Source organism: Prionailurus viverrinus, unplaced genomic scaffold (assembly GCF_022837055.1).
Source record: "Prionailurus viverrinus isolate Anna unplaced genomic scaffold, UM_Priviv_1.0 scaffold_49, whole genome shotgun sequence".
Lineage (NCBI taxonomy): Eukaryota > Metazoa > Chordata > Mammalia > Carnivora > Felidae > Prionailurus > Prionailurus viverrinus.
In genome coordinates, this window is record NW_025927612.1 from 2445117 (window position 1) to 2472906 (window position 27790).

The following is a 27790-nucleotide window of genomic DNA, read 5'->3' on the forward strand; positions in this document are numbered from 1 at the left end:
CTGCAGAGCTTAGAGATCATACCGAATCAAAAGCTGTTTCAAAACTGAAGATCTTGTGAGGGCTCTACAATAAAACAAGTCGAATTTCTATCAGTATAAATTCTCCCAAACTTCATTATGGCTGAAATTCCCTGCCTTCCCAAGGTTTCTAAATCTATCTTTTGCCCTTTCCTTATAGACTGCTTACAACTCAGAAAGTTTTAATACCTTTACATATATTAAATAAGTAATTCTGTAGTAAAGGTGTGTAGTCATATATAATCAAGGGGATCTTTGAAAACTTTGCTAGAAAAATAGCAAAAGAGAGGCCAACAGTGAAAAAAAGATGTCTAGAAGAATTCTCAATCTGCAATAAATAGGGCAATACAATAGATTTTCTCAACAATAATATCCTGTAGAATGCTGTACCTTGGAGGAGCCAGTGTCTGCTCTAGAAACTCCTCAATTTTAATGAAGTCTGTTTTCAACTCCTTGTTATACACCAGGAAGGGAGGATTGGTGCCTGGGGCTAAGTCTTTCAGCTCTTCAGGCTTTCTATAATTATTGAAAATAAGTAGAGTTAAGCCTTTAGATATAGTACACATTATACAAACACAAACATTATATTGGTGTCTACCAATTTCACGCTCCAGAATGAAACATGTCCTGATTTCTCTTACCTGGTCATGTCAACAGTAGTTACATTGAATTTAACTCCTTTAAGCCAGAGGATCATAAAAAGGCGTTGGCAAAAGGGACAGTTTCCAATACTCTCCCCATCACTTCCTGCCTGTTAAGATAAAGGAAGGTCTCATTCATTCATTTGCTCAGTATGTATTGAGTGCCTACTGGGAAATGAACCAGTTGCTAGAGATAACCTTAATCTCATGGATTCTATTATCTGTGGGCAGACAGATAATGAATCAAATAAGTTTATTGTATTTAAAATGACAAGTCTGATTAGTACATAATAATAATAGTTTGTTTTATATATTACCAGAATATATATAATATAACCATTTCCTGTTGATGGGCATTTCAGATATTCCAAAATTTTTGCTATCCTAAATATTTCAGCAGCAAATATTTTGGGGCATATAATTTGTTCCACTGCTGAGATTATATCTTTAGAATTAATACTTAAAATGAGAATGTTGAAAAAAGACTAAGTGCATTTTCCGTTTTAATAGATCCTGCCAAATTTCCTTCTTGAGAGACATTTTCCATATGTTTATTGCCCATTTGATTGCCTTATTTTGTGAAGTGTTTGTTCACGACAATCTTACATTTTTTTCTATTAAGTTGATGACATTTTCCTTATTGATTTGAAAAATTTATTTACATACTGAATATATTAACACTTTTTGATACACATTACATGTATTTTAAAACATGGCCTATGTGAAATTTAGATTTTACATAAAATCTATTACTTTTTTCCTCTATGCAGTCTAGTTTTTCTGATCTGCTTACATGACTATTATATACATAAAGATTACAAAGAATATCCCACCTTTCTTATTTTGTTTTATTATAAAGATGTTCTCTTATGTTTTCTTTTAGTACCTTCATGGTTTCATTTTTGGCATTTGTTACATCGATTTGGAATTTATTTTGGCAGAGTTATATTGGGACTTTAGCCTATGTATTCAATTTGTTTTTTTTACAAATAGATAATAGTTAAAATTTTTTTTAACATTTATTTATTATTGAGAGACACAGAGCATGAGCAGGGGAGGGGTAGAGAGAGGGGAAGACACAGAATCCGAAGCAGGCTCCAGGCTCCGAGCTGTCAGCACAGAGCCCGACGTGGAGCTCATTCACAAACTGTGAGATCATGACCTGAGCCAAAGACGGTCCCTTAACCAACTGAGTCACCCAGGCGCCCCAGTTAATAGTTGTTTTAACACCATCCATTTAAAGATCCATCTTTTGCCCAGCATTACCCTGATGCCAAAACCACACAAAGACGCTATAGAAACAGAAAACTACAGGTCAATATCCCCGATAAACATAGATGCAAAAATCCTCAACAAAATGTTAGCAAATAGCATTTAACAATACATTAAAATTATACTTCACCAAGATCAGGTGGAATTTATTCCAAAGATGCAAGGATGGTTTAAAATTCAAAAATCAATCAATGTGATACAGGATATTAACCAAAAAAAAAAGGATTAAAACCATATGACTATCTCAATAGATGCAGAAAAACCATTTGACAAAATACAACATCCATCCATGATAAAAACTCTCAATAAAATTGATTTGGAGGGAATATATCTCAACATAATAATGAAACATATGAACACTCCACAGCTAACATCATATTCACTGGTGAAAAATTGAAAGCTTTTCCTCTAAGATCAGGAATAAGACAAGGATGTCCAGTCTCAACACTTTTATTCAACATACTACTGGAAGTCCTAGCTGCAGTAATCAGACAACAAAAAAAAATAAAAGGCATCCAAATTGATAAAGAAGAAGTAAAAATGTCACTATTTGCAGATGACATAATACTCTATGTAGAAAACCCTAAAGACTACACACACACACACACACACACACAAACTATTAGAACTAATAAATGAATTCAGTAAAGACCCAGGATACAAAATTAATATACAGAAATCTGTTGCATTTCTAAACACCAATAATGTAGTAGCAGAAAGAGAAATTAAGAAAACAATCCCATTTACAATTACATTAACAAGAATAAAATACCTAGGAATAAATTTTACCAAGGAGGTGAATGACCTATACTCTGAAATCTATAAGACACTGATGAAAGAAATTAAAGATGACACAAACAAATAGAAAGATATATTGTGCTCATAGATTGGTAGAATTAATATAGTTAAATTTTGTTAAAATGTCCATAGTACACAAAACCATCTACAGATTCAATGCAATCTCTATCAAATGCTGATGGCATTTTTTGCAGAACTGGAATAGTTGTAAAAATTCGTATAGAATCACAAAAGACCCTGAATAGCCAAAGTAATCTTGAGAAAGAACAAAGCCACAGGTATCATGCTCACTGATTTCAAACTATACTACGAAGCTATAATAATCAAAACAGTATGGTACTGGCACAAGAATAGACACATAGATCAATGGAACAAGATAGCTGAGAAATAAATCCATGATTATATGGTTAATTAACCTATGACAAAGGAGGCAATAATAATCAATGGGGATAAGACAGTCTTTTCAATAAATGGTACTGGGAAAACTTGACAGCTACATGTATAAGAATGAAATTGGACCACTGGCTTTTTTTTTTACACCACACACAAAAATGAATTCAAAATGGATTAAAGTCCCAAATATAGGATCTGAAACCATAAAATTCCTAAAGGAAAACATAGGCAGCAATCTTTTGGACATCAGCTTTAGCAACATATTTATGGCTATGTCTCCTGAAGCAAGGTAAACAAGCAAAAATAAGCTATTGGGACTACACCAAAATGAAAAGCTTTTGCACTGCAAAAGAAACTTTTAACAAAACAAAAAGGCAACCTCCTGAATGAGAGAATATATTTTCAAATAATACATCTGATTGGGGGGGGTAATATCCCAAATATGTTAAGAACTGCTGGGGTGCCTGGGTGGCCCCTTCGGTTAAGCATCTGACTTCAGCTCAGGTCTTGATCTCATGGTTCATGAATTTGAGTCCCCACGTTGGGCTCTGTGTTGACAGCTCCGATCCTGGAGCTTACTTTGGATTCTGCCTCCATCTCTCTCTGTCCCTCCCCAACTTGCACTCTGTCTCCCTCTCTCTCAAAAATAAATAAACACTAAAAAAAAGAACTTATACACCAAAAAATAAAAAATAATCTAATTAAAAATGAAGACCTGAATAAACATTTCTCCAAAGAAGACATACAGATAGCCAATAGAGAAATGAAAAGATGCTCAATATCACCAATCATTAGGGAAATGTAAATCAAACCCACAATGAGATATCACCTCATAGAAATCAGAATGGCTAGTGTCAAAAAGATAAGAAATAACAAGTGTTGGAGAAAAGGGAACACTTGTGTACCTTTGGTGGGAATGTAAATTGCTCCAAGCACTGTGGAAAACAGAATGGAGGTTCCTCAAAAAATTAGAAATAGAAATACCATATGATCCAGTAATTCCAGTATTGGGTACTTACCCAAAGAAAAAGAAAACACTAATTTGAAAATATATATGCACCCTGTGTTTATTGCAGCACTATTTATAATAGCTAAAATACGGAAGCAACCCAAGTGTTTAGTAATAGATGAAAGGACTATTACTTGGGCATAAAAAAGAATGAGATCTTGCCATTTGTGATAACATATATGGACCCAGAGGGCATTATGCTAAGTGTAATAAGTCAGGCAGAGTAAGACAAGAACCATATGATTTCACTTATATGTAGAATCTAAAACACAAAACGAGCAAGCAAGCAGACAAACAACCCCCTCAAACAAGCCCGATCTCTAGATATAAAGAACAAACTGCCAAAGGGGAGGTGAGTGGAAGTGGGCAAAGTAGACAAAGGAAATTAAGAGGTATAAACTTCCAGTTATAAAATAAATAAGCCATGGAGATGTAAAGCCCACCATAGGAAATATAGTCAATCATATTGTAATAATGTTGTTTGGTGACAGATGTTGACTACACCTACCACGATGAACACTGAGTAATGTATACAATTGTCAAATCAACATGTTACTTACCTGAAACTAATATAACATTTTATGTCAACTATACTTCAATAGTAAGAAAAATAATGGTGAAAAAAATGAAAAGCCATCTTTTGTTCACTGAAAACAACACATTTTTCTGCTTTGAAATTTTATGTAAACTTGAGTTTATCTGTGGTCCCTCCATTCTTCACTTATCCATTCAGTCTCCCAGTAAATATTTAACATAGTCCATATATATATATATATATATATATATATATATAACAGTCCATATCTATATATCTATATATCTATATATTTATATATCTATATATCTATAGCCCTGGGGTGCCTGGGTGGCTCAGTCGGTTGAGCGTCCGACTTCAGCTTAGGTCATGATCTCACGGTTTGTGGGTTTGAGCCCCGCGTCGGGCTCTGTCCTGACAGCTAGGAGCCTGGAACCTGCTTTGGATTCTGTGTCTCCTTCTCTCTCTGCCCCTCCCCCACTTGTTCTCTGTCTCTCAAAAGTAAATAAATGTAAAAAAATAAAAATAATAAAAATAACCCCCAAATTAACTCTTAGTTTTTTAAATTTTTTTTACGTTTATTCGTTTTTGAGAGACAGAGACAGAGCATGAGCGTTGGAGGGGGAGAGACAGGGAGACACAGAATCCTAAGCAGGTTCCAGGCTCTGAGCTGTCAGCACAGAGCCTGATGTCGGAACCAAACTCACGAACCCTTGATTATGACCTGAGCCGAATTCACACACTTAACCGACTAAGCTACCCAGGTACCCCAATTAACTCTTAGTTTTAAACTGATATAAATTATTTGAAGGAAGGATGTGCATGTTATGAGCGTGTGTAACAGAGAAATAATCTATATGGGGTCTGGCAGAGAAAGTCTTTCTGAGGAACTGGCATTTGAACTGAGTTCAAAGAATAATTAAGAGTTAAGTGCGAGAATAAGCATGAAGGAGCCATTCTAAACAGCAAATAGTATATCCAAAGGCCTTGCAATATGCTTGAGCATGGCATTATAAGGAACCAAAAGAGGGTCAATATAGCTGGGATTCAGAAAGTGAGGTAGAGGAAAGACAAATTCAATAAATTGAGCTACATGAAAACAAAATCTGGTTTTCAAAAGAACCGTTAAGAAAATGAAAAATGTTAATAAAATATATGAATAAAAAACTCTTAAAACTCAATAACAAACTGTCCAACTTAAAAATGGGCAAGCGATTTAAACACTCTATGAAAGAGATACATATGGTAAATAAAGACATGAAAAGATGCTCAACATCACTCGTTAACAGGGAAATGAAAATGAAAACCACAACAAGATGCCACTGCACACACACGGGAATAGCTGAAATTTGAAGGGCATAGGAATGTGGAACAACTGGAATGGATACACTCTTGTTAGGAGTGTAAAATGGTGCAAGTGGTTTATAAAGAGCTTGTCAAAGTTTAAAATGTACCTACCATATGATCCATTAATTCTAATTGTAGGTATTTACACAAAAGAAGTGAAAGCATATGTCCATAGAAAGACTTGTACATGAATGTTTATAGCAACTTTATTAATCACAGCTAAAAAAACTGGAAACAGCCCAAATATCTTTCAGTAGGTAGACAGATAAATATGCTACATCTATGCAATGGAATAGTTCAGCAATAAAAAGGGATGAGATATTGAAGCACACGACAATATGGGGAAATCCCAAAACAATTATGCTGAGTGAAAGAAGCCAGACAATAAAAGAGTACATACTGTACAATTCAATCTATAGAAAATCCTAGGAAATACAAACCAATCTATCTAGGCAGAAGGCAGATTGGTGATTTCTTGGCAGTGTGGTAGTGGGATACAGTGGGGAAGATTGACTGAAATGAGACACAAAGGAATTTTCTGAAGTGATAGAAATATTCTATATTTTGATTGGAGTAGTAGTTGCATGTGTGTATACATTTGTCAAAACTCATTAGATTGTGTACTTAAAGTGGGTGCATCTTATTTTATGTAAATTATAACTCAAAGTGTGTTAACATAGAAAATTTCAAAAAGTAGGAAAAAATACCCTCAAACAAATGACATTATGCAGTCATTGCAGAAGTTGCAGTGACAAAAGTTAGCATATGGCTATGGAAAGGGAAGAACAAGATCGCTGGAGGAGAAGTCAAGGATCAGAGAGGCCAGAGTATTGGAAGGGTCATCTGCATAGATATTCAAATCACCAAGAATTATGATAGGAATAGTGTTGGAGAGAATGACAGTGGTCCAGAAGCTAAAAATCCTCAAGAAATAAGGGAGAGTGACCTGGTGTTTGGAAGACTACTATCACAAGAAGGGGTGGTTTAGTCTGATTTTATGACTGGTATTTCTCTGGATGGGGGACGCAGAATGGTCTGGAAACAGGAATGAGAAGCAATGATACCTAAAAGATACCTACCTGATTCCCAGGCTCAGTGGCAAGACGAATGAGGAAGAAAAGGTAGCCACTTTTGGGGGCACCTAGGTGGCTCAGTCGGTTAAGCGTATGACTTCGGCTCAGGTCATGATCTCATGGCTCATGGGTTCAAGCCCCACATTGGGCTCTGTGCTGGCAGCTCAGAGCCTGGAGCCTGCTTCGGATTCTGTGTCTCCCTCTCTCTGCTCCCCGCCCTGCTCACACTCTGTCTCTTTCTGTCTCAAAAATAAAGAAACATTCTGGGGTGCCTGGGTGGCTCAGTCGGTTTGGTGTTTGACTCCGGCTCAGGTCATGATCTCGCGGTTCACCGGTTCAAGCCCCACGTTGGGCTCTGTACCGACAGCTCAGAGCCTGGAGCCTGGTTTGGATTCTGTGTCTCCCTCTCTCTCTGCCCTTTGCCCGCTCACACTCTGTCTCTCTCTCAGAAATAAATAAACATTAAAATAAAAAAATAAGGAAACATTTAAAAAATTAAAAAAAAACTAGCCACTTCTTGAGAGAGCTATAGCTGATGCAGTGTCATCATGGGAAATCCAGGTTTTAGATACCTCAATATCAACATGTCCCAACCTGAATTCCTCCCTTTTTCTTTACTCCACTCCCTGACCTGCTCTTTCTTTAGGGCTCCCAATCCTGTAAATGACATTGCCATCTGCTATGGGCTGAATTGTATCCACTCCCGAATCATATTTTGAAACTCTAACCCTAGTATTTGGTAGAAAGGCTTTTGGGAGGTAATTAGGATTATATGAGGTCATGAGGATGGGGTCCTCATGGGATTAAGGCCCTTATAAGAAGAGACCAGAAAGCTTTCTCTCTCTCCTGTCCTCCTATTTTTCTCTGCCCACCATGCAAGGACACTGAGAAAGCAATCATCTATAAGCCAGGGAGAGTTCTCACCAGAACATGACCATGCTGGCACCTTGATCTTGAGTATCCAGCCTGTATAACTGTGAGAAGATAAACATCTGTTGTTTAAGCCACCCAATGTATGATATTTTATTATGGCAGCCATAGCAGATAAGACATTATCTACTCAGTTGCCCAAATTAGAAAATTGAAAATCATCCTTCCACTTCACTTCCAAATTGAATTCAACACCAATTCCTGTTAGTTTCACCTATAAATATCTCCAAATAAGTTTAGTTCTTTCATTTGCCATGGCTATTACATCATTCATTTATTCAATATTTATTTGATGCTTACTATCCGCTTTTGCCTCAGTCTGTAGAAGAAAATAAAGGGTCCCTCATTTTACAGCTGCTCTGATCTGTCATTTCTAGCAATATTAAGGTCCCAGAAACCCTGGGCATAATCCTAATTTTTTGGCAAATTTTCCTTTCCTGGGAAATGGGTGCAACAGAGGAAATGATGCTTATTGTTATTCTTTTGTGATGTCAGGGAGTGAAGAGCTATGGGAAGAGGCAACCAATGTTGGCAGCTGTGTTTCTTTTGTAATGGAAGTCAAACTAAGGATCCAATCAGAACTGGGACTAGTGCGTACAGGCATGATTATGGGTGGGAGGCAGGAAGAAGAATGGAGTCTGATAATAGATACAGCAGGAAGGGTGGATCACCTTTGGCAAAAGGAAAGGCAAAACACTGAGACGTGGGGGAAATGCAGTCAAGTTTTACAGGAAAACTGAAGTTTTTCCCCCATGTTTATAATATGCAGATTTAAAGTACCATCACAGAAAATTTTAGGATGTAAATTCCTTAGCCTGATTGATGAGTTACCACCTCTTAAGTATATTTAGCTGGCAAGGACAGGATATGGTCATCCACAAAAACAACTTTTTCTTCTTGTGTTTATGATCTAAGTTTATAAACATGAAAAATAATAATAGCTACAATATCTGACATTTGTTGAATGTTTACTATGTCAACAACTACTGTCTTTTACAGATTTGTTTTATTTAATACTCACCACGAAGATGATCCCATGATATAGGTTCTGTTATTACTCTTGTTTTACAGATGAGTAAATTGAGGCTCAGAGAAGCTAATTTGCTCAAGTACACTCAGCCAGACAAGAGCTGATGTGTATATACTCTTCTCATGTAGCAAGTCCAGGGCTGTCTACTCCAGAACCCAAATTCTTAAACACTGTTTTCTCCCATCTAATGGTTTTGTTGGATTTTAAAAATTAATCAGTTTTTACGATAGTCTTTATGATAGTTCTAAGAGTTTGAAAATGGTTCGATAATTCAGAGAAAGTATAGTCTTTTTTATCTCTTTCACATAGATAAAACATTTTTTTTCTTCCTGTTAGGGTTAGGGTATGTGCCTGGCATCCTGCAGTTCAGAGACCTCTCCTGAGAATAAAACCTCAGACTTCTGCTGGGGTGAGAATAAACATGACAACCATCTATGAGCTGAGGCAAGGAAGGGATTTCGGGCTCTAAAAACTCTTTAAATAGATGTTCAATAGATTTTTCTGTTTTTATCTCTACCTTCTCACCCATTTTCAGAAACACTACCAATTTTTAAATGTTTGGGGGTCATTTCCAGGATAACTCCGCTGTTTCTCAGTTTTCTTATTGTGTGTTCCGGAGTCTGCTTTCTCAGATCAAGGGTTAGGATTAGAGTTAAGGTCAGGGTTTGTGCCTGGAATTTTGCAGTTCAAGAACTCACCAGAGAATCAAACCCCAGTCTTCTCTTGGGGTAGGTTTAGTGTTATGGTTAGGGTATGTGCCTTGTGTTTTGCGGTTCACAGACCTCTCCAGAGGGTTAGGATTTGTGGTTAGGGGTTAGGGTTAGGGTTAGTGTTGGGTCAGCATTAGTGTTAGGGTTAGGGTTAAAGTCAGGGTTTAGTGCTTAGGGTTTAGAATATGTGCATGTTATTTTGCAGTTCAGAGTCCTCTCCTGGGAATAAAACCACAGACTTCTGCTGGTAAGAGACTAAACATGACAACCATCTATGGAGCTGTGGCAAGGCAGGGATTTGAGACTCTACATACTCTTTAAATAGATATTCAATTGATTTTTCTGTTTTTATCCTACCTTCCCACCCATTTTTAGAAATACTACCAATTCTTAATTGTTTGGAGTCATCTCCAGGATAACTAGGCTCCTTCTTGGTTTTTCCTATCATGTGTTCTGGAGTCCTCTTTCTAGGGTTAGGGTAGGGTCGCGGTATGTGCCTGGTATACTGCTGCTCAGAGACCTCTCCAGAGATTTTTTAAGGGTTTTTAAGCCACAGCCAGAGGTAGCTGGGGAAATGACAGATTCCTTTAATCTTTAGAAAGAAACCACATGAGCTCTAAATGAGATATTGTTGATAAAGAGTGCTTTTTAAACTTATTAATATTTTTCATGCCTCTAAATCATTATGCCCCATCTCCATATCTTTTATGAAACTTCTAGAGATCTGTGGAACACATCTTACAGCAAAGCAAAACAAAAACCCGGACCAGATGATACTCAAGTTTCCTTCAGAAAATCTATAATTTGTAGCAATGTAATTACGTAAGCTTACATCTAAAGGATTCCATCTGATGAAATTATGGAAAATTTACTAAAAAGTTTGCCGAATTGAAAACAATTGAATAAGATTACACATAGCTATTTTGAATAATTAGAATCCTAACCCTGCCATTCACTAGCTATGTGACCTTGGACAAAGTCACTTACTCTTTGCTTTACTTTCTTTACCCATAAGGTAGGGTTAATAATAAACTACTTAACACAGTGCCTGCCATATAGTAAGTACTTAAAAATGATTAGTTATTTTAACTCGAAAGTTATTACTTAATTCAACCTTTGTTCATCCAATGTGTGATTCACTAACTTCTCCTGTCCAGATTACTACCCAAATATGAGGAAGTCTATGAAGATGAACACATCAATGCTAACAACTAGTTAGAGGGGTTCGATTGGATTGAATGAATAGTTTAGACTAAGGGAACATTTTAGTTACCCTATGAAGAGACATTACCTCTGGTTTGAAACTGGTAGATGTGAAAAGCCAGTTAGGAAATTAAGGCTTATTTATATCATGTCTGAGCAGTCACATGTTTTGCTAAAATCCAGAGATAAGAGAAGTAGCTCTTTGCTACATAGTACAGCACTTATTTGGATTACTTTGCGATGCAGGAATTCAAGGGTCGGTCTCCTATAATTTTGAAAAAGCAGGTTGATTATGTCCTTTGTGCATATATGTGACGAGGTAAATATTTTTTAAATAATTGTTAAAGTATTACTTTGGCTAACAGATGTTTAAATTAACATTTGGTAAACTTACTTTATTCTATGTCTTTGTAAGCCATCAGTAGAGATACGGTTTTAGACGCAAGTTACTTAAACTTTATTGCCTGGGGCACCTGGGTGGCTCAGTCAGTTAAGCATCTGACTTCGGCTCAGGTCATGATCTCGCAGCCTCTGGGTTCGAGCCCCGCGTCGGGCTCTGTGCGGACAGCTCACAGCCTGGAGCCCGCTTCGGATTCTGTCTCTGTCTCTCTGCCCCTCCCCTACTTGCTCTCTGTCTCTCTCTCAAATATAAAACATAAAACAAAAAAATTTTAAAAACTTTATTGCCTTAGCTTACTTACCTAGAAATGAAGACAACTGATGCTACTATTGCAAGTAGTACTACTAATGTAAGTTGTTAGGACTAAATGAGGAAATATATGTAAATATGTATAATATATGTAAAGTGCTTAGAAAAGGACCAGGCATGATATGAGAGTTTGTTATTATTATCATCTTGGATACTTCTGAAAGTCAATGAAAATATAGAGAAAAAATAGTTAATATAAGCAAAGTTTTTGGAAACTGTAATTACTACAATAACGTATACAAAATTATTTCTTTTTCTTGATTAGTTAATTTCAAAACACATGTTCCCTTCTCCTGCCTTAGGGGTTTTCCAAAGTACTTTTCTGAAAAGTTGAAGCATTAAAAAAAAAAAAAAACCCAAAGCACCCCATAAAGAGGAAACAGCGTTCTAAAATGTCTTCTCCTCATGTAACAGGCACACAGACTCCTGGCTGTTTCCTCCCATTGCGTCCATGTGACTCCACTGTGATCTTCATCTATTGTGGGAGAGTTTTAGAAAACTCTATCTGGGCTATGTGTGGGATTGGGGCTCTCAGTCCAGTCTTGGTTCTCTCCTTCCCCCATTCAAGGTTCCAAAACCTATCTCATAAAACACAGATTGCAAGAGCTAGAAAGCCCTTAAGGATCACTTTGTCAGGCTTCTTCATTGTGCATATGTAGAAATAAAGGTCCAGAGGGAGTGAGAGGTTTGTCCAAAGTTAAGTAGGATGCCACCAAGAATATGATTTAGTTGTTCTGACTACCAACTAGTCTAGTGCTCTTTCCGCAACGTCTCCTTGTCTTTTTCAGATAACATATTTTCCTATTGTCATCTAAGAGCAACCAGGCATACATCTAGGACTCAGAGGAGGAATATAATTCAAAAAATATTTATGTCTAGCCCAAATATTGACCTCTTTTTAGAATGTGAGGCCCAGTGTCAAGAAATAATACATTCCATATGCCATTATTATAGCTAGAAAACTTACCTTCACGAAAAGCTCAATTTCAGGGTCTGCCATCTTTCTGTTTTTATTGCCAGTTGTCAGCCCCCTGCTTCCTACAGAGTCCAAAGTACTTGTGGACTCTTTTCTTCCAGTTTTGTCCAAAGGCTCAAAGTTGGTGCTTTAAGAGGAGAGTCCAGTTTGTAGTAGACTGAGTCAGAGCTGGGGCCAGTCTCTCTTCTGAAGAGGTGGGGTGCAGAGAATTCTAGATGCTTGAGAGCAGCTCTTGAATTTATTTTCCTTCTTCCTCTTGACTTAACATTTGAAACAAGGAGGAGCTGAAGGGGTGTGTATAAACTGGCTGGCTACAAAAGTGGGGGTGTTTCCAGAAAGGCTTCAATGCCATGAGTCAGCATAGGAAAAACACATACACACAAATACACACATGCAGTGCTGGCTTCTATATATCAAATGGACCAGATGTTCTCTAGAGCCTCCCTTTGAGTCCTGGGCTTCATGCCCAGAAAATGGACTCTTATTGCTGTTCCTGTAAACTGACAGCAGCAAAAAGCTTTTCCAGGAAAAGGGCCAGAAATGGCTTGGGTTGTATCATTGAAAAGGATGTTTATCTAATGATATCGTCTAAAAGGGGGTTAAAAAAAAGTGTACTTCATCAAATGTCTCCACCCCAAATTCTTCTCACACAGCCAGATTTCCCTTCTGGATTATCGCTTTCACTTCTCTTCTGTAACTAGGGAACATTCACTGGGTTGGTTGAGTCTGAGGCGCATCGTCCACATACCCCATCTCATTCTTATTTCTGGGAAATCTGCACTGGGACAGATCACTTCCTGGTTTTGGTCTCTGTACCAGGAACCACAAGCAGTTCTGTATCTCTGCTTGTCAGCCCTGGCTGGGAGAAGCAATAAAATATCCAAGCTGATCACTTGATGTCTGTGGTGTTTCTGGCAGTTGTATTTTTTGCCTGCCAGCCCGAGGGTCGGGGGGAGAGGCTGGATTAAGAAACCCGTTTGGTGGGAAGAGTCTCTGATCCAAGCCAAGGTGAACACAGATCCACCAGTTGGGTGCCATTGTGACCCTGTTTCTACAACACCAAACATCCCCTGTGCTCCTAAGGGTTGTACGCTGTGCCATTGGCCTCATGTAAAGAAATTACAGGGGCGCCTGGGTGGCGCAGTCGGTTAAGCGTCCGACTTCAGCCAGGTCACGATCTCGCGGTCCGTGAGTTCGAGCCCCGCGTCGGGCTCTGGGCTGACGGCTCGGAGCCTGGAGCCTGTTTCCGATTCTGTGTCTCCCTCTCTCTCTGCCCCTCCCCCATTCATGCTCTGTCTCTCTCTGTCCCCAAAATAAATAAACGTTGAAAAAAAAAAAAAAAGAAATTACAGAAGAGGCTCCTGGCAAAACCCGGTCTGTGCCACACCTACAGGTTCTAGGCAAGGAGTGTCTGATGTGAAGGTGGCTGTTCTTCTGGACCTGAGATATGGCGATTTTCCAAACGGTTGATAAAGTGAGAGGGAAACTGTGATAGACTTCTGCTGAGCTGACCTTGAGGGTGAGTTTAGGACTGGCTGTTTGGCAGACACTGGTGAATGCTTTGGCCGTATTTCTACTCTATTCATTTATTCTTTCACTCCAAAGACAATCAATGAATGCTTAGTCTGTGCCAGCATGCTGATCCACTCACTGAGATTAGCAGTGAAGGAAGACAGTAAGTTCGGAGGCGAACAGCAATTCCACTTTAAGCATGCTAAGTCGGAGGCATCCTCTCTCTTCCCGATTCCCAATATAGAATCAATACAAAATCCTCTCACTTCTGCTTCCTGAATATTTTTAAACCTATCCACTTCTCTTTGCCCCCACTGCTACTCCAAATTTCAAGCCAGCAACATAGTTTTTTAAATTCATTTATTAAAAAATTATTATCATTGAAATAGAATTGATACACAGTGTTATGTTAGTTTCAAATGTACAACATATTGATTCTGCAATCCTGTACATTACTTGGTACTTACCAAGATAAATGCAGTCACCATCTGTCAACACACAATGTTATTGTAATATTATTGGCTATATTCTCTATGCTGGGCTTTTCATCTCCGTGACTTATTTATCCATTTAAAACACTTTTTATTTTAGGGGCACCTGGGTGGCTCAGTCAGTTGAGTGTCCAGCTTTGGCTCAGATCATGATCTTGAGGTTCATGGGTTTGAGCCCCACGGTGGGCTTCTGTGCTGACAGCTCAGAGCCTGGAGCCTGCTTCAGATTCTCTATCTCCCTCTGTATCTGCCCCTAACCTGCTTGCACTCTATCTCTCTCTCAAAAATAAATAAACATTAAAAAATTAAAAACTTTTTATCTTAAAAGATTCAAATCATTCCTTGACCGTCAGCCCTCATGGGAAAACCACCACTCTTATCATCACCACAGCAACAACATACGACAGTCCAATGAACTCTGTACAATCCTTAATAAGTTGTGAAAAAGATGAACTTTCTTTTTTTTTTTGCTGCTGCCCAGAGTGTCTTTAAAATTTTTTGTCCTGGGGTGCCTGGGTGGCTCAGTCAGTTGAGTGTCTGACTTCAGCTCAGGTGAAGATCTCATGGTTTGTGAGTTTCAGCCCCACATTGGGACCTCTGCTGTCAGTACAGAGTCTGCTTCAGATCCTCTGTCCCCCTCTCTCTCTGCCCTTTCCCCGCTTGCATTCTCTCTCTCTCTCTCAAAAATAAATAAAACGTTAAAAAATTTTTTTTGTACTGTCACAACATGGATGGATCTAAAGGGTACGGGGTTAAGTGAAATAAGCCAGATAGAGAAAAACAAGGACCATATAATTTCACTTGTATGTGGAATCTTCAAGACAAAACAAAACAAACACAAAAAGAGACTCTTTTTTTAAAGTTTTTATTTAAATTCCAGTTAGATAACATACAGTGTAACACTAAATTCTGGTGTACAATATAGTGATTCAACACTTCCATATGACACCCAGTGCTCATCAAAACAAGTGCACTCGACCCCCATCCCCCATCCACCCCATCCCCCTGACCACCTCCCCTCTGTCAACCATCAGTTTGTTCTATATAGGTAAGAGTCTGTTTCTTGGTTTTCCTCTGTCTTCCCTTACCCTGTGATCATTTGTTACTTAAATTCCACATATGAATGAAATTATATGGTATTTGTCCTTCCCTCACTGAATTACTTCGCTTAGTATAATACTCTTTAGCTCCATCCATATCATTGCAAATGACAAGATTTCGTTCTTTTTTATAGCTGAGTAATATTCCATTGTATATATATATATCCCACATCTTTATCCATTCATTAGTCAGTGAACAATTGGGCTGTATCCAGAGTTTGGTTACTGTTGATAATAGTGTTATAAACATCGGGGTGCGTGTATGCCTTCAAATTCGTATTTTTGTATCCTCTGGGTAAATACTTAGTAGTGTAATTGCTGGGTCGCAGGGCAGTTCTGATTTAAATTTTTGAGGAAACTCCACACTGTTTTCCAGAGTGGCTGCACCAGTTTGCATTCCCACCAACAGTGTAGGAGGGTTCCCCTTTCTCCACATCGTCAGCAACATCCATTTTTTATGAGTTGTTAATTTTAGCCATATGACAGGTGTGAGGTGGTATATCAGTGTGGTTTTGATTTGTATTTCCCTGATGATGAGTGATGTGGAGCATCTTTTCATGTGTCTGTTGGCCATCTGGATGTCTTCTTTGGAAAAGTGTCTGTTTATCTCTTCTGCCTATTTCTTCACTGGAATATTTATTTTTGGGGTGAGTTGTATAAGTTCTGAATATATTTTGGATACTAACCCTTTATCAGATATGTCATTTGCAAATACCTTCTCCCATTCCATCAGTTGCCTTTTAGGTTTGTTGATTGTTTCCTTCACTGTGCAGAAGTTTCTTATTTTGATGAAGTCCCAATAGTTTATTTTTGCTAAAAATATTTTCTTAATTTCACTTTTGGAATGGTCATACTAGTATGTAGAAATACAATTGTTTTTTTTAAAGACACAAGATCGGTCTTTACTGATGACGGATTAGGCTGTAACCACTCTGGTCTGGATAAATGGAAGTCCATGTTGCTGAGTCCATGCATGATCTCCATCCCCTCCACAATGGCTACTTTATTAATGAGCCCATGGCGCACTGGTGGGTGTGGCTGGGGAAAGAGGCAGGCTGGTGTTCACAGAACAGTTCATCTTATCCACTTGAGTATGAAAATCCTTGTCTGCTGTGGTCACCCTTTGGTGAGCATTCACATGGGACACAGATATCATCACATTATTTTCCATTTAGAGAGGTCTATCCATATACCAATTAATCAGAGCTTCTTGTTACCAACTTTCTAATTGTTCCCCTTAGAGGTTCCCTGACCATCCAGCCAAACCATTCATTGGCTACTGCACATGAGTCAATATGTAAACACATATCTGGCCATTTCTCCTTCCAAGGAAAGTGAACAACCAGGTGCACTGCTTTAAGTTATGCCCACTGGGAGGATTTCCTTCCACCACTGTACTTCAGGGGTGTCCCAAAGAGGGGCTGTTGTGCCACACCTGCCCATCTGTGGGTGGCACCTGCATGTCATGAAGTACCATCTGTAAACCAGGCTCAAGTCTTCTCTTCCTCTGTTCACTGATCATAGGGAGCTTCTCATGAGGTCATAGGTGCAGGCTGGGAGAGAGGAGCAATGTAGCAGGTGTGGAGACCATGGGTGTTTGAGCCACTTCTTCACATAATGTATTTGTGCCTTTAGCCAGCTTAGGCTCAGTCTCATACATATCACTTCCATTTGAGGATGGAGTGCCATTGTGTGCCCCCAATTTTATTAAAAAGAAAAGCTTGGTGTGTCAAAGAACACCCAGTTCGTGATGGGCAGTTCAAATAACATGGCAATTTGGTGGCCCACGGTTAGGCATTCAGTCTCTACCAAGGCTCAGTAACAAACCAAAAAATCATTTCTCAAAAGGAAAGTAGTCATCTGCAAAGGATGGCAGGGCTTTGGTCTGAAGCCCTAAGAGCCTGTGCTGTGATTCATCTATAGGGGCCTGTCAAAGGCTCCAAACAAGCATCCCTATCTGCCACTGATATTTCAAGCACCATTGGATCTAGTGGATCATAAGGCTTGAGTGGTAGAGAAGCTTGCCTAAGAGTCTGAACATGTTGTAGATCTACTCTTGTTCTGGGCCCCAGTCAAAATTAGCACCTTTTCAGATCACTTGGAAATGGTCCATAATAACCACCTAAATGAGGAATATGTTGCCTCCAAAATGCAAAATCCAAAGAGGCCCACTAGGTGTTGGGCTTCTTTTGGGGGCATAGGAGGGCCCAGATGCAATAACTTATTTTTCACCTTAGAAATGATATCCTGACATGCCACACACCACTAGGCCCCTAAAAATTTCACTAAGGAAGGAGGCCCCCGAATTTTAGTTGGACTCATTTCCCACCCCCTGACATATAGATGTCTTACCAATAAGTGTGGAGTGGTTGCTACTTCTTGCTCACTGGGTCCAATCAGCATAATGTCATTAACATAATGGAGTAGTGTGATATCTCATGGAAGGAAAAGATAATCAAGATCCCCGAAAGCTCAATGATGACACAGTGGTGGAGAGCTGATATATCCCTGAAGTAGGATGGTGAAGGTGTGTTGTTGCTCTTGACAGCTGAAAGCAAACTGCCTTATGGACAGGGGTGGAGAAAAAGGCATTTGCCTTTCAGCAGCTGTAAGCCAGGCAGTGGTAGAGATGTAAATTTGCTCAAGCAGTGAGACCACATCTGGCACAGCAGCTGCAATTGAAGTCACCACCTGGTTAAGCTTATGCTAATTCACAGTCATTCTCCAAGATTCATCTGTCTTCTTCATAGGCCAGATAGGCAAATTCAATAGGGATATAGAGAGAATCACCACTTCTGTATCTTTCTAGTCCTTGATGGTGCCACTATTCTCTGAAATACTCCCAGGCATGTAGTATTGCTTTTGGTTTACCATTTTTCTAGGTAGAGGCAGTTCAAGTGGCTTCCACTTGGCCTTGCCTGACAAAATAGGCCTGAACAGAATAGTCCACAGGTCAGGGAATGAATGTGGGGTCTTCCAGTTGCTGAGTATGTTTATTCTAATTGTGTCTTCCAGAACTGTGGGGAGATAACCACAAAATGGGTTCAGGGACCCAGTGGACCCACTGAGAGATGGGCTGGAGCTAAAACGCCATTGATCACCTGACTTCCAAAAGCTCCTACTCTGATTTGTGGACCATAATGATAATTTGGGTATCTTGGAATTAATAAGTTCAGAGCCAGGGTCCAGTAGTCCCCCCAAAGGTCTGATTATTTCCTTTTTTCCAGTTCAAAATCATACTGATAAAAATCTGTAGGTCCCTTTGGGGAAGGTTTAGGGAAAGATTAAGAGTAGACATTTTGGGCAGTGTATCAAGGTCCTTCCTCAAGGGAATGCTGCTTCCCATCCATCCAAGGATTTCTGGGTCTGTAAACTTGCTCAAGTTTGGGATTTGGCTGGGGTCATTGACTTTCAGGTTTTGTGATTCAAGTTAGATTTTTGTTCACTACATCTAAAACTCTTCTGTTTATACAGATCAAGTAAGAATTTAGTGGGCTGCTATTATGGACTGAAGTGTGTTTCCTCAAAATTCATGTGTTGAAGCCCTAACCCCCAAAGTGACTATATTTCAAGACAGGGCCTATAGCCTTGAAAGTGACTATATTTCAAGACAGGGCCATTTCAAGGTCAAATGAAATCATAGGGTGAAGCCCTAATCCAATTTTATCAGTGACCCTATAAGAAGAGCCAGAGACACTAAAGATGAACAGACAGAAAAAAGTCCATCTGTGAACACAGTGAGATGGCAGCCATCTTCAAGCCAAGGAGAGAGCAACTCTGCTGATACCTTGATACTGACCTTCTAGGCTCCAGAATTGTGAGAAAAAAAACAACATTGTTGTTTAAGTCCTTCAGTCAATGGTATTTCATTATGGTAATACTAGCTAAATATTACATCTTCCTATCTACTTCACTCCTAGTAACATTGTGACCAACTAGCCAACATCACAGGTGTCCATGAATCACACTATTGTGATTGCTGCTCTGACTCTGCTGTCCATTATGGTAACCATACCTGCCTTGCCTTGGGCTATTGAGTGCCTGCCGCTTGGCCCCTGCCACCCCCAGGTCTAATCACTCCTACTGCATTTAAATTTCTCAATTCAGTGGCAGCAATTTCCATTGTTAAGTTCTGGCTACAGACAAGAGTCATCAGATAGGACAAGAGTCATCAGATAGCTCTTCAAAGGGCTGGGGCTCTGGGGGTCTCCTCACAAATTTATTTCCCACAGTTGTGATGAAAGATGTGTCCTCTAAACCTTCCCAGGGTGGATGAAAAGATATTAAATGACGAATCCACTGTCATATTTCAATCTCATTAAGCTTTTGAATCCCTCCCTCTACAGTACACCAAGGCAGGTTGAACAGGTCAGGTTAATTTACTGTGGGCCACCTTTTGGTTCATGTTGCAGCCAAATAATCAAACACATGGCTAGAGTCCTTTCTAGCTCCCCATATTAGCTGCAATATTAAAAACACAGTCACTGCTTCATGGGCCCATATCAATATATTCAGCTTGATTCAACTTTATGTTGTTCCACCATCACCCACACCCTTAATATCCATTCCCATATGTATTCCCTGGATTTCTCTGTATAAATTAGAAAAATCAAGTGATTCTTTGGAGTGTAGTATACCTCCTCATGGATCACTTTGTGTCTCACCTGTAGGGGCCTTCTAGGACTTGACTCTACTTATATGTCTAGAAACAGAAAGGGGTGGTGGAGGTCCTGAGGATAAATGGTAGTGTTTTGTAAGATAAATACTTCATAGGAGGCTATTACAGTTTCCCCAGAGCCATGCAGGTTTAATCTCCTTGGACAGGGGTAGAGAGGTAGTTTCTATTGGCAAAGAAGACTTATCAGAATCTAGGGGTTCAAAATCCCCAGCTTCATCAAAGTTTTCCTATTTACCTCCATTCCAATTTTCACCCACACATTAACAATGAACATTCTGCAAGGCTGGGAATTCAATTTTCATTGCAATTCAGCCACTCGCAGAATGAGTTTCTGGGTTTGGTTTTCAGAAAACTCAGCTCTGTGGCTACAGGAAATATCTGCTTCAGGGAAGATAGAGAAGTTTTCAGGTCATTTGTGTGACACTTGAGCTGAGAATTTGAATCCCAGCACTCATTCATTTATTCCCTGTCATAAACTCTGGGTCTGGAGTTCTCTCTTGGCCAGCAAGAGGGTGGCCACAGAATTAGAATGCGAGAGAGGCTAATGTCCAGGAGGAGACAAGAACCCCGAGTAAGGGTCCTTGCTCTGTTTTTATTAGGATCAGAAGGCTTACAAATGTGATGGATGTGCACAAAGAGACGATGAAACAGTGAACATTAACTCGTGTGTGAGAGAAAGGGGGTTTCGAAGATAGGCAATGTTAGGGGTTTGGGTAAATATAAAACAAAAATCGTGACACTGGGCCTAGGGGATAAGAGAGATAGAGCATGCTACCACAGGGTCAACAAAGCACCATTCTTTTGCTAATTAGCTCCATCCGGCAACTTCATTCTGCTGTGGTCTATAGCCCTGTTTACCTGTTTACCTATTGTCGTCCTTCTTTCCTGTGCAAGCAGCTTTCTGTTTGGTACTATGTTGGGGGCACTTCTGCCCCGATTACCTAACCTTGGATGCTTTCATCCTGTGGCTTCCTATTCCTATGCCTCTGTTCTATACTGGGGGCACTTCTGCCCTGTTTACATAATCTTGGATGCTTTCATCCTAAACCTTGTTAACCCATTGGTTTAAGGTCAGTGAATTCCTAAGCTTATTCCCCACAATTCCCCACTTTGTCCAGAGACATTCACAACCAACTCATTATGTTTATGAGTTTGACAAAAATGTTCTAAAGTTTTATATATATGGTCACCAAGAACCTTGCTTCTTATTAGTGTATGATTAGTAATATACAGTGGTGATATTTTCTGTATCTCTATTACCATATTAGGTCATGGACTATCAGTGTTTTCTTTACCATTGGCAATAGACTCATTAGTAACTTTAAAACTAATGAGACCAGAGAACAAATTCCAGAAACTCCAGAACCAAATTTAGAAAATTCATTCTTAAGATTCTGTTGCTTTAGGACTTTTCTTACTATCAAAATCTACATTAGTCAAAATTCACCAAAGAAACAGAAAAAAGGGTGTGTGTGTGTGTGTGTGTGGAGAGAGAGAGAGAGGGGGAGAGAGACGATTCAGGATTGGTTCACAGTATTGTGGAGGATGGCAAGACCAAAATTTCCAGGCTGGGGTACAATGCTGGAGACTTAAGGAAGAGTTGATGTTGCAGTTCAAGTCCCAAGAAAGTCCACTGATAAAATTCTCTCTTCCTTGGCAGACGTCAGTTTTTTTTCCAGTTTTGTTTTCCTTCAACTGATTAGATGAGAAGCACCCACATTATGGGGAATAATCTGTTTCACTGCAATTCTATTAATATACATATTAATCTCACGTAAAAGTACCTAACACCTAGAAAAGTGTTTGATAAAATAACTGGGTACCATGGGATAGTCAAGTTGACACATAAAGTTAACCACCAGAGTTCCTTAGATAGGGCAGCAAAAGCACAGCCACAAAAGAAGGGGCGTGGTGGAAAGAGGATAAGTTGTACACCATCCAAACCAAAAACTTTTGTGCATGAAAGGACTCTGTCTAGAAGGTGAAAGGACAAAACGCACAGGATGGGAGAAGCATTTGCAAATCACACATGGGATAAGGGTGTATTTTCCAGAATGCATAAAGAACACCTACAAGTCAACAATGAAAGCACGAACGAACAACCCAGTTAAAAAACGGGAAAGGACTTGAACAGACGTTCCTCCAAAGTGGATGTGCAAATGGCCAAGAGGCACATGAAAAGACGCTCAACATCATGCGCCAACAGGGCGATGAAAATCACAACCGCCATGAGGCACCACTTGGCAGCCAGTAGGCTGGCTCTTCTAGGCACAAGAAAGCAAAACAAAGGCAAAAAGACGAGTTGGGGCGAGGGTGCGCAAGGACTGGGACTCACACACTGCTGCTGGGAATGCAAAGCTGCTGTGGGAATCTGCTGGGCGGCTCCTCAGTAAGTTACCGGCAGAATTAGCACCCGAGCCCTCAATCGCAGTCCCAGTGCAATTTTCCTACCCTAGGGAATCAGAAACAGGTGCTCAAACAGAACCCTGTGCAGGAAATGTTCGGCGCAGCGCTGTTCACATCTGCCGCAAGGTGGGAATGGCGGAGCTGCCTGTCAACCCATGAACTGGGATAGGCCGCCACACACGGTGTGTCCCTGCGGTGGAATATTACTCAGCCGTGAAAAGGCTTGAAGCGCTGGCTCACGCTCCCACACGGACGAACGAACCCTAGTGACAACGCTGCGCTACGGGAAAGCAACCAGGCACAGAAAGCCGCCTATTCGCCCAGCGATCCCGCGTGCAGAAAGAAGTAAGTGTCCGGGACAGGCGAACCCCTATGGGCAGCAAGCCGACTAGCGGTTGCCTGGGGGCTCCCGAGGACGGGGGTGGGGGGGAGGGGGGTGCGGTGAGGACTGGCTGCCTGACACGTACAGGGGTTCCTTTGAGGGGTGCTGCCACGGTTTGGAACTAGACGGTCGTGGTGGTCGCCCGACCCCTCTAGTGTATACTCGGGGCCGCTGGCTCCTACACGGGTGTTGGGTGTGCACAATGCGCCCGCCCAGCCAAAAGCCAGCGTTCCTTCAAACAGGGGTTCCAGGGAGCAGGCTCCCGCCCAGCACTGTTTCTCTGCAGCGGGGGCCCATGGGAAAGCAGTGACTTCACCGGATGTACGTGTCCCAAAACGCGCACCCGACCAATGATGGGGTCGGTCTGTGATCTCTAGGATATAGAGTAGCGGCTTTGGAACCCTGCCGGTCGGAAACTTCGGGCCAACTGGCTTTTTACACCGCTTCCCGCCACATCGCACCATATCCAGCCCTATCCGACCGCATCCAGCCACACCCGACCGCATCCAGCCACATCCGACCGCATCCAGCCCTATCCGACCGCATCCAGCCGCACCCGACCGCATCCAGCCGCACCCGACCGCTTCCCGCAGCGCACGCCAGACCGAGGCCCGTCCGAGAAAGCGCAGCCGAGGCCCAGCATGCCTGTGAGGAGGAGCCGTCGAGGGTCGTCCAGTGGCCAGAGCCGGGTCCGCTCCCGCACTGCCCGAGCCGAGTTGACGTTCTCCGTGAGCCATGTGGAGCGCCTCCTGCGGGAGGGCCGCTACTCGCAGCGCCTGGGCGCGTCCGCCCCGATCTTCCTAGCGGCCGTCATCCAGTCCCTGACGGCCAAGGTCCTGGAGCTGGCCGGCATCGAGGCCCGGAACAGCGGCAGGAGGCTCATCACCCCGGATGTCGTGGACATGGTGGTCCACAACCACCCGCTGCTCAGCGCCTTCTTCCAGTCCACCATCATCTCCCAGGCGGTCCCGGGCTGGAACTAGCTGTCCCACGCGACGTGGGGTCCGGCAGGCGCCAGGCCTACTCCTGGCCGGGGTGGGCCCCGGCCGGCCTGGTGCCTCAGGCAGTCACTGAAAGCCAATAAAGTGTTTGGAGAAACCCGTGTGAGTGCTTCTGTCGCTGGTGTGTGGGGCGTGGTCGTGGGACGTCCCTCGTCGGGGGTGGGGGGGAGTGGGGGCGTGGGGCGGGGTCGTGGTCGGGGAAGACCCAGCAGAGCAGCTTGTCTCGGGGATCATGCAGGCGGTGGCCCTGGGCGGGAGAGGCTGGCTCGGGTGGAGGCTTTGACGCGAGGGGTGACGAGTGACCGGGGCGGGGGGACCTGGCGAGCGAGCACCCTGCCAGGTTGGAATTGGGGTCACGCGGGACGGCGAGCTGGGTTTCGGGCCGGTTCGGTTACAGATTCTGGGAGACGCCTTCGGCCACGCGGGTAAACAGGCCGTCACCCAGCCACAGCGGGCACCTGGCCAGGCCCCGCCCCAGGGTCCACGATTTGCACACACGACCCGCGCGGGGCAGGCCTCTCCTGCGGGCCCCGTCGCTTGCGTATCACCGGGGCAACGGGGCGCCTGGCTGCCCGAGCGCGGACGCAGGGCACGTCGCCGCCGGGCGCCCGCACGTCCGACCGTCCGCGTCTGCGTCTGCGTGTGGCGGCGAACATGGCGGCGTCCGCGCCCGGCCTGGGCGGCGCTGCGGGCCCGGGCCCCGAGGCCGGGGACTTCTTGGCGCGGTACCGCCAGGTGTCGAGCAAGCTGAAGAAGCGGTTCCTGCGGAAGCCCAACGTGGCGGAGGCGGGCGAGCAGTTCGGGCAGCTGGGCCGGGAGCTGCGCGCCCAGGAGTGCCTGCCCTACGCGGCCTGGTGCCAGCTGGCGGTGGCGCGCTGCCAGCAGGCGCTCTTCCACGGGCCTGGGGAGGCGCTGGCGCTCACCGAGGCCGCCCGCCTCTTCCTGCGGCAGGAGCGCGACGCGCGCCAGCGACTCGCCTGCCCGGCGGCCTACGGGGAGCCGCTGCAGGCCGCCGCCAACGCCCTGGGCGCCGCCGTGCGCCTGCACCTCGAGCTGGGCCAGCCGGCCGCCGCCGCCGCCCTCTGCCTGGAGCTGGCCGCCGCCCTGCGCGACCTGGGCCAGCCGGCCGCCGCCGCCGGCCACTTCCAGCGCGCCGCCCACCTGCAGCTCCCGCAGCTGCCCCTGGCCGCGCTGCAGGCGCTTGGCGACGCCGCCTCCTGCCAGCTGCTGGCGCGCGACTACAACGGCGCCCTGGCGGTCTTCACGCGCATGCAGCGCCTGGCGCGGGAGCACGGCAGCCACCCGGTGCCGCCGCCGCCGCCGCCGCCGCCGCCCCCGCCGCCTCCGGGGCCACAGGTCGGGCCCGGCGCGGCCCCGGCCCTGCCCGCCGCGCTGCTCCCTGCGAACGGCGGCCCTGCGCCCGCGCCCTCTCCCGCCACGCTGGGCGCCTTCTCCGACGTGCTGGTCCGCTGCGAGGTGTCCCGCGTGCTGCTGCTGCTGCTGCTGCAACCGCCGCCCGCCAAGCTCCTGCCGGAGCACGCCCACACTCTGGAGAAGTACTCCTGGGAGGCTTTCGACGGCCACGGGCAGGAGAGCGGCGGCCAGCTTCCTGACGAGCTGTTCCTGCTGCTGCAGTCCTTGGTCATGGCCACCCACGAAAAGGACACGGAAGCTGTCAAGTCGCTGCAAGTGGAGATGTGGCCACTGTTGAGTGCCGAGCAGAACCACCTCCTTCACCTGGTTCTGCAAGAAACCGTCTCCCCCTCGGGACAGGGCATCTGAGGACTCACGTGAACGAAGGCACTCTTTGCTTGCTACCAAACGTCGTGCGTCTCCCTTGGCGTTTCGGGGGGAAATACAAGTCGTGGATGCCGGCAAAGTTCTACCTTGGTTTCTCGTCCTCCTCTGGCCACTGTAGCAATATAGTTCACTGGGTGGTACCTGTGTCCCAAAGACTGACTTCCATAACGGAGGGAGGGAAAAACAACCAGGACAACGTGATAGAATCAGAGTGGAAGACAGGGCTCTCTTCCCCAAGGCTGCAACATAAGAATGAGAACCCTCTTGCGGCGCCTGGGGTGGCTCAGTCCGGAGTCTGATTTCAGCTCAGGTCATGATCTCGCTGTTAGTGAGTCCGAGACCTCCCCCCACCACCTTGGGGCCCTGCGCTGACAGCTGGGAGCCTGCTTGGGATTCTCTGTCTCCCTCTCTGCCCCTCCCCTGCTGCACCCATGCTCTCTGTCTCAATAGAAATAAAAAGAACCCCGTTTATCCCTTACTTCTTCCACCCAACTCCCCCTACGTCTTTGTGGCAGAGGATTTCATGTTTCACAGTTCTGCCGAAATACTTAAGCTATAGGATTTTTTTTTTTATCGTGATCTCATTTCTTAGCGTATATTGACGTCTATCTGTGGGATCCCCCAAGTAGTTTCATCTGCCCCATGCATATTTGTGGGAATCATTTGATTAGTACATTGTTGTTGCTCCAGCCCTAAATCCACAATAAAGCCATCCTGATGCCCCTAACCTGTGGTTTAGCTTTACTTCATCTATAACATGGGAATAGCTTCTCTGCCCATCCAGAAGCAGGAGGTAGAAAAACAGTTCTCCTTCAGGTCCATGATGCATTCATTCATTTGAAATGGACAGTGTGCCTGGGATTCAGGCTGTGCCCCACAGTGAATCTACAGAGATCATTTGCGATGTGGTGCTTAAGTGGTCCTTACTTAAGAGAGCTACCATGCAAATGTGTCTGGTGCAAGGTTGGGGGCGGGGCGGGAATGTTCTAACAAATGTGTTTAGCAAATGTGTCGGTGTGCATTGGAATTCACAGTTCTGGTTCCAGGTTCTATTCTGAGAGGTATGCCTAATCCATGTGACAATCCTGTATTTGTAGTAGGGACCTTTCTGTACCTCTTATTTAACTCCAATGTGTAAAACCAGCACGGTTCTTTGGTATTGTGTGGTCATGTATGTGAAAGACAGTGTCTTTGTTCTGCAAGAGCAGGGTGGTATCCCATTTCAAAATACTACATTTCCAAAGCTTTTTGGTCCGAATGTTACATGCAGACATTACAGTCTGGGGGCTTTTTCAATTCCATTTTATTTTCTTCACGGTGTTGGGAGTGATAACGAGAAGTCTTCAGAATAGAATCTTCTCAATCATTCAGGTTTGGGAAAATGCATCCTTTACGCTGAAGTTGTGTACGGTACTAATATTTTGGAGTGAGATTTAAGGGCACAGCTTGGCGGTAGATTTGCCTTATTTTGTGTGCATTGCAGGGGATATGTACAGGTTGTCACCATGAGTTAAGTGCCGCAAAAGGGGCGGGACTTTTAGCGTATTCTTTCCTACTTCTGTTTCAACAATGTGGGAGCAATAGGTAAGGAAATGTGGGACAGGCCCATCTGAGACAGACTCGGCCAGCATTCCTGTGCTCTCACTTGTCTGCCAGGAAGGGTCTTTCGGAGCCCTAAAAACGTCATCCAATTTTTTGCAAAAGTGGCTAGGGTACCAGACACATGGCAAGATGCTCAACATCGCTCATCATCAGGGAAATGCAAGTCAAAACCAC

General features: G+C 43.3%; 3 protein-coding genes and 1 pseudogene across 4 annotated transcripts in view; 2 read left to right on the top strand and 2 right to left on the bottom strand.

Moving 5' to 3' along the window:
- The window catches only part of CLIC2 (chloride intracellular channel 2), a 29568-nt gene extending 16433 nt beyond the window's left edge, over window positions 1-13135 (bottom strand). Inside the window, exons 1-3 of one of the 2 annotated variants that reach the window (XM_047847441.1) lie at window positions 12636-13124; window positions 660-769; window positions 409-534 (exon numbers count right to left, since the gene is read on the bottom strand). In XM_047847441.1, the coding sequence (XP_047703397.1) occupies window positions 409-534; window positions 660-769; window positions 12636-12668 (269 nt within the window). In that variant the 5' untranslated portion in view covers window positions 12669-13124. Of the gene's footprint in view, window positions 1-408; window positions 535-659; window positions 770-12635 lie in introns of both variants that reach the window. The other variant, XM_047847442.1, reaches the window with a different exon arrangement.
- A 3352-nt stretch (window positions 13136-16487) lies between these two features.
- Window positions 16488-22655, bottom strand: LOC125159412 (uncharacterized; annotated as a pseudogene).
- Window positions 22320-24313, top strand: LOC125159284 (histone H2A-Bbd type 2/3-like). The gene is made up of 2 exons (XM_047847446.1): window positions 22320-23176; window positions 23591-24313. The coding sequence occupies exon 2, from the start codon at window positions 23855-23857 to the stop codon at window positions 24194-24196; it is 342 nt and encodes a 113-aa protein (XP_047703402.1). The 5' UTR covers window positions 22320-23176; window positions 23591-23854; the 3' UTR covers window positions 24197-24313.
- Window positions 24314-24733: 420 nt separating this feature from the next.
- LOC125159281 (40-kDa huntingtin-associated protein) lies at window positions 24734-26741 on the top strand. Its single transcript, XM_047847440.1, has one exon. It carries the CDS (start codon window positions 24869-24871, stop codon window positions 25994-25996), a length of 1128 nt encoding a protein of 375 aa, XP_047703396.1. The 5' UTR covers window positions 24734-24868; the 3' UTR covers window positions 25997-26741.
- Window positions 26742-27790: the final 1049 nt, after the last annotated feature.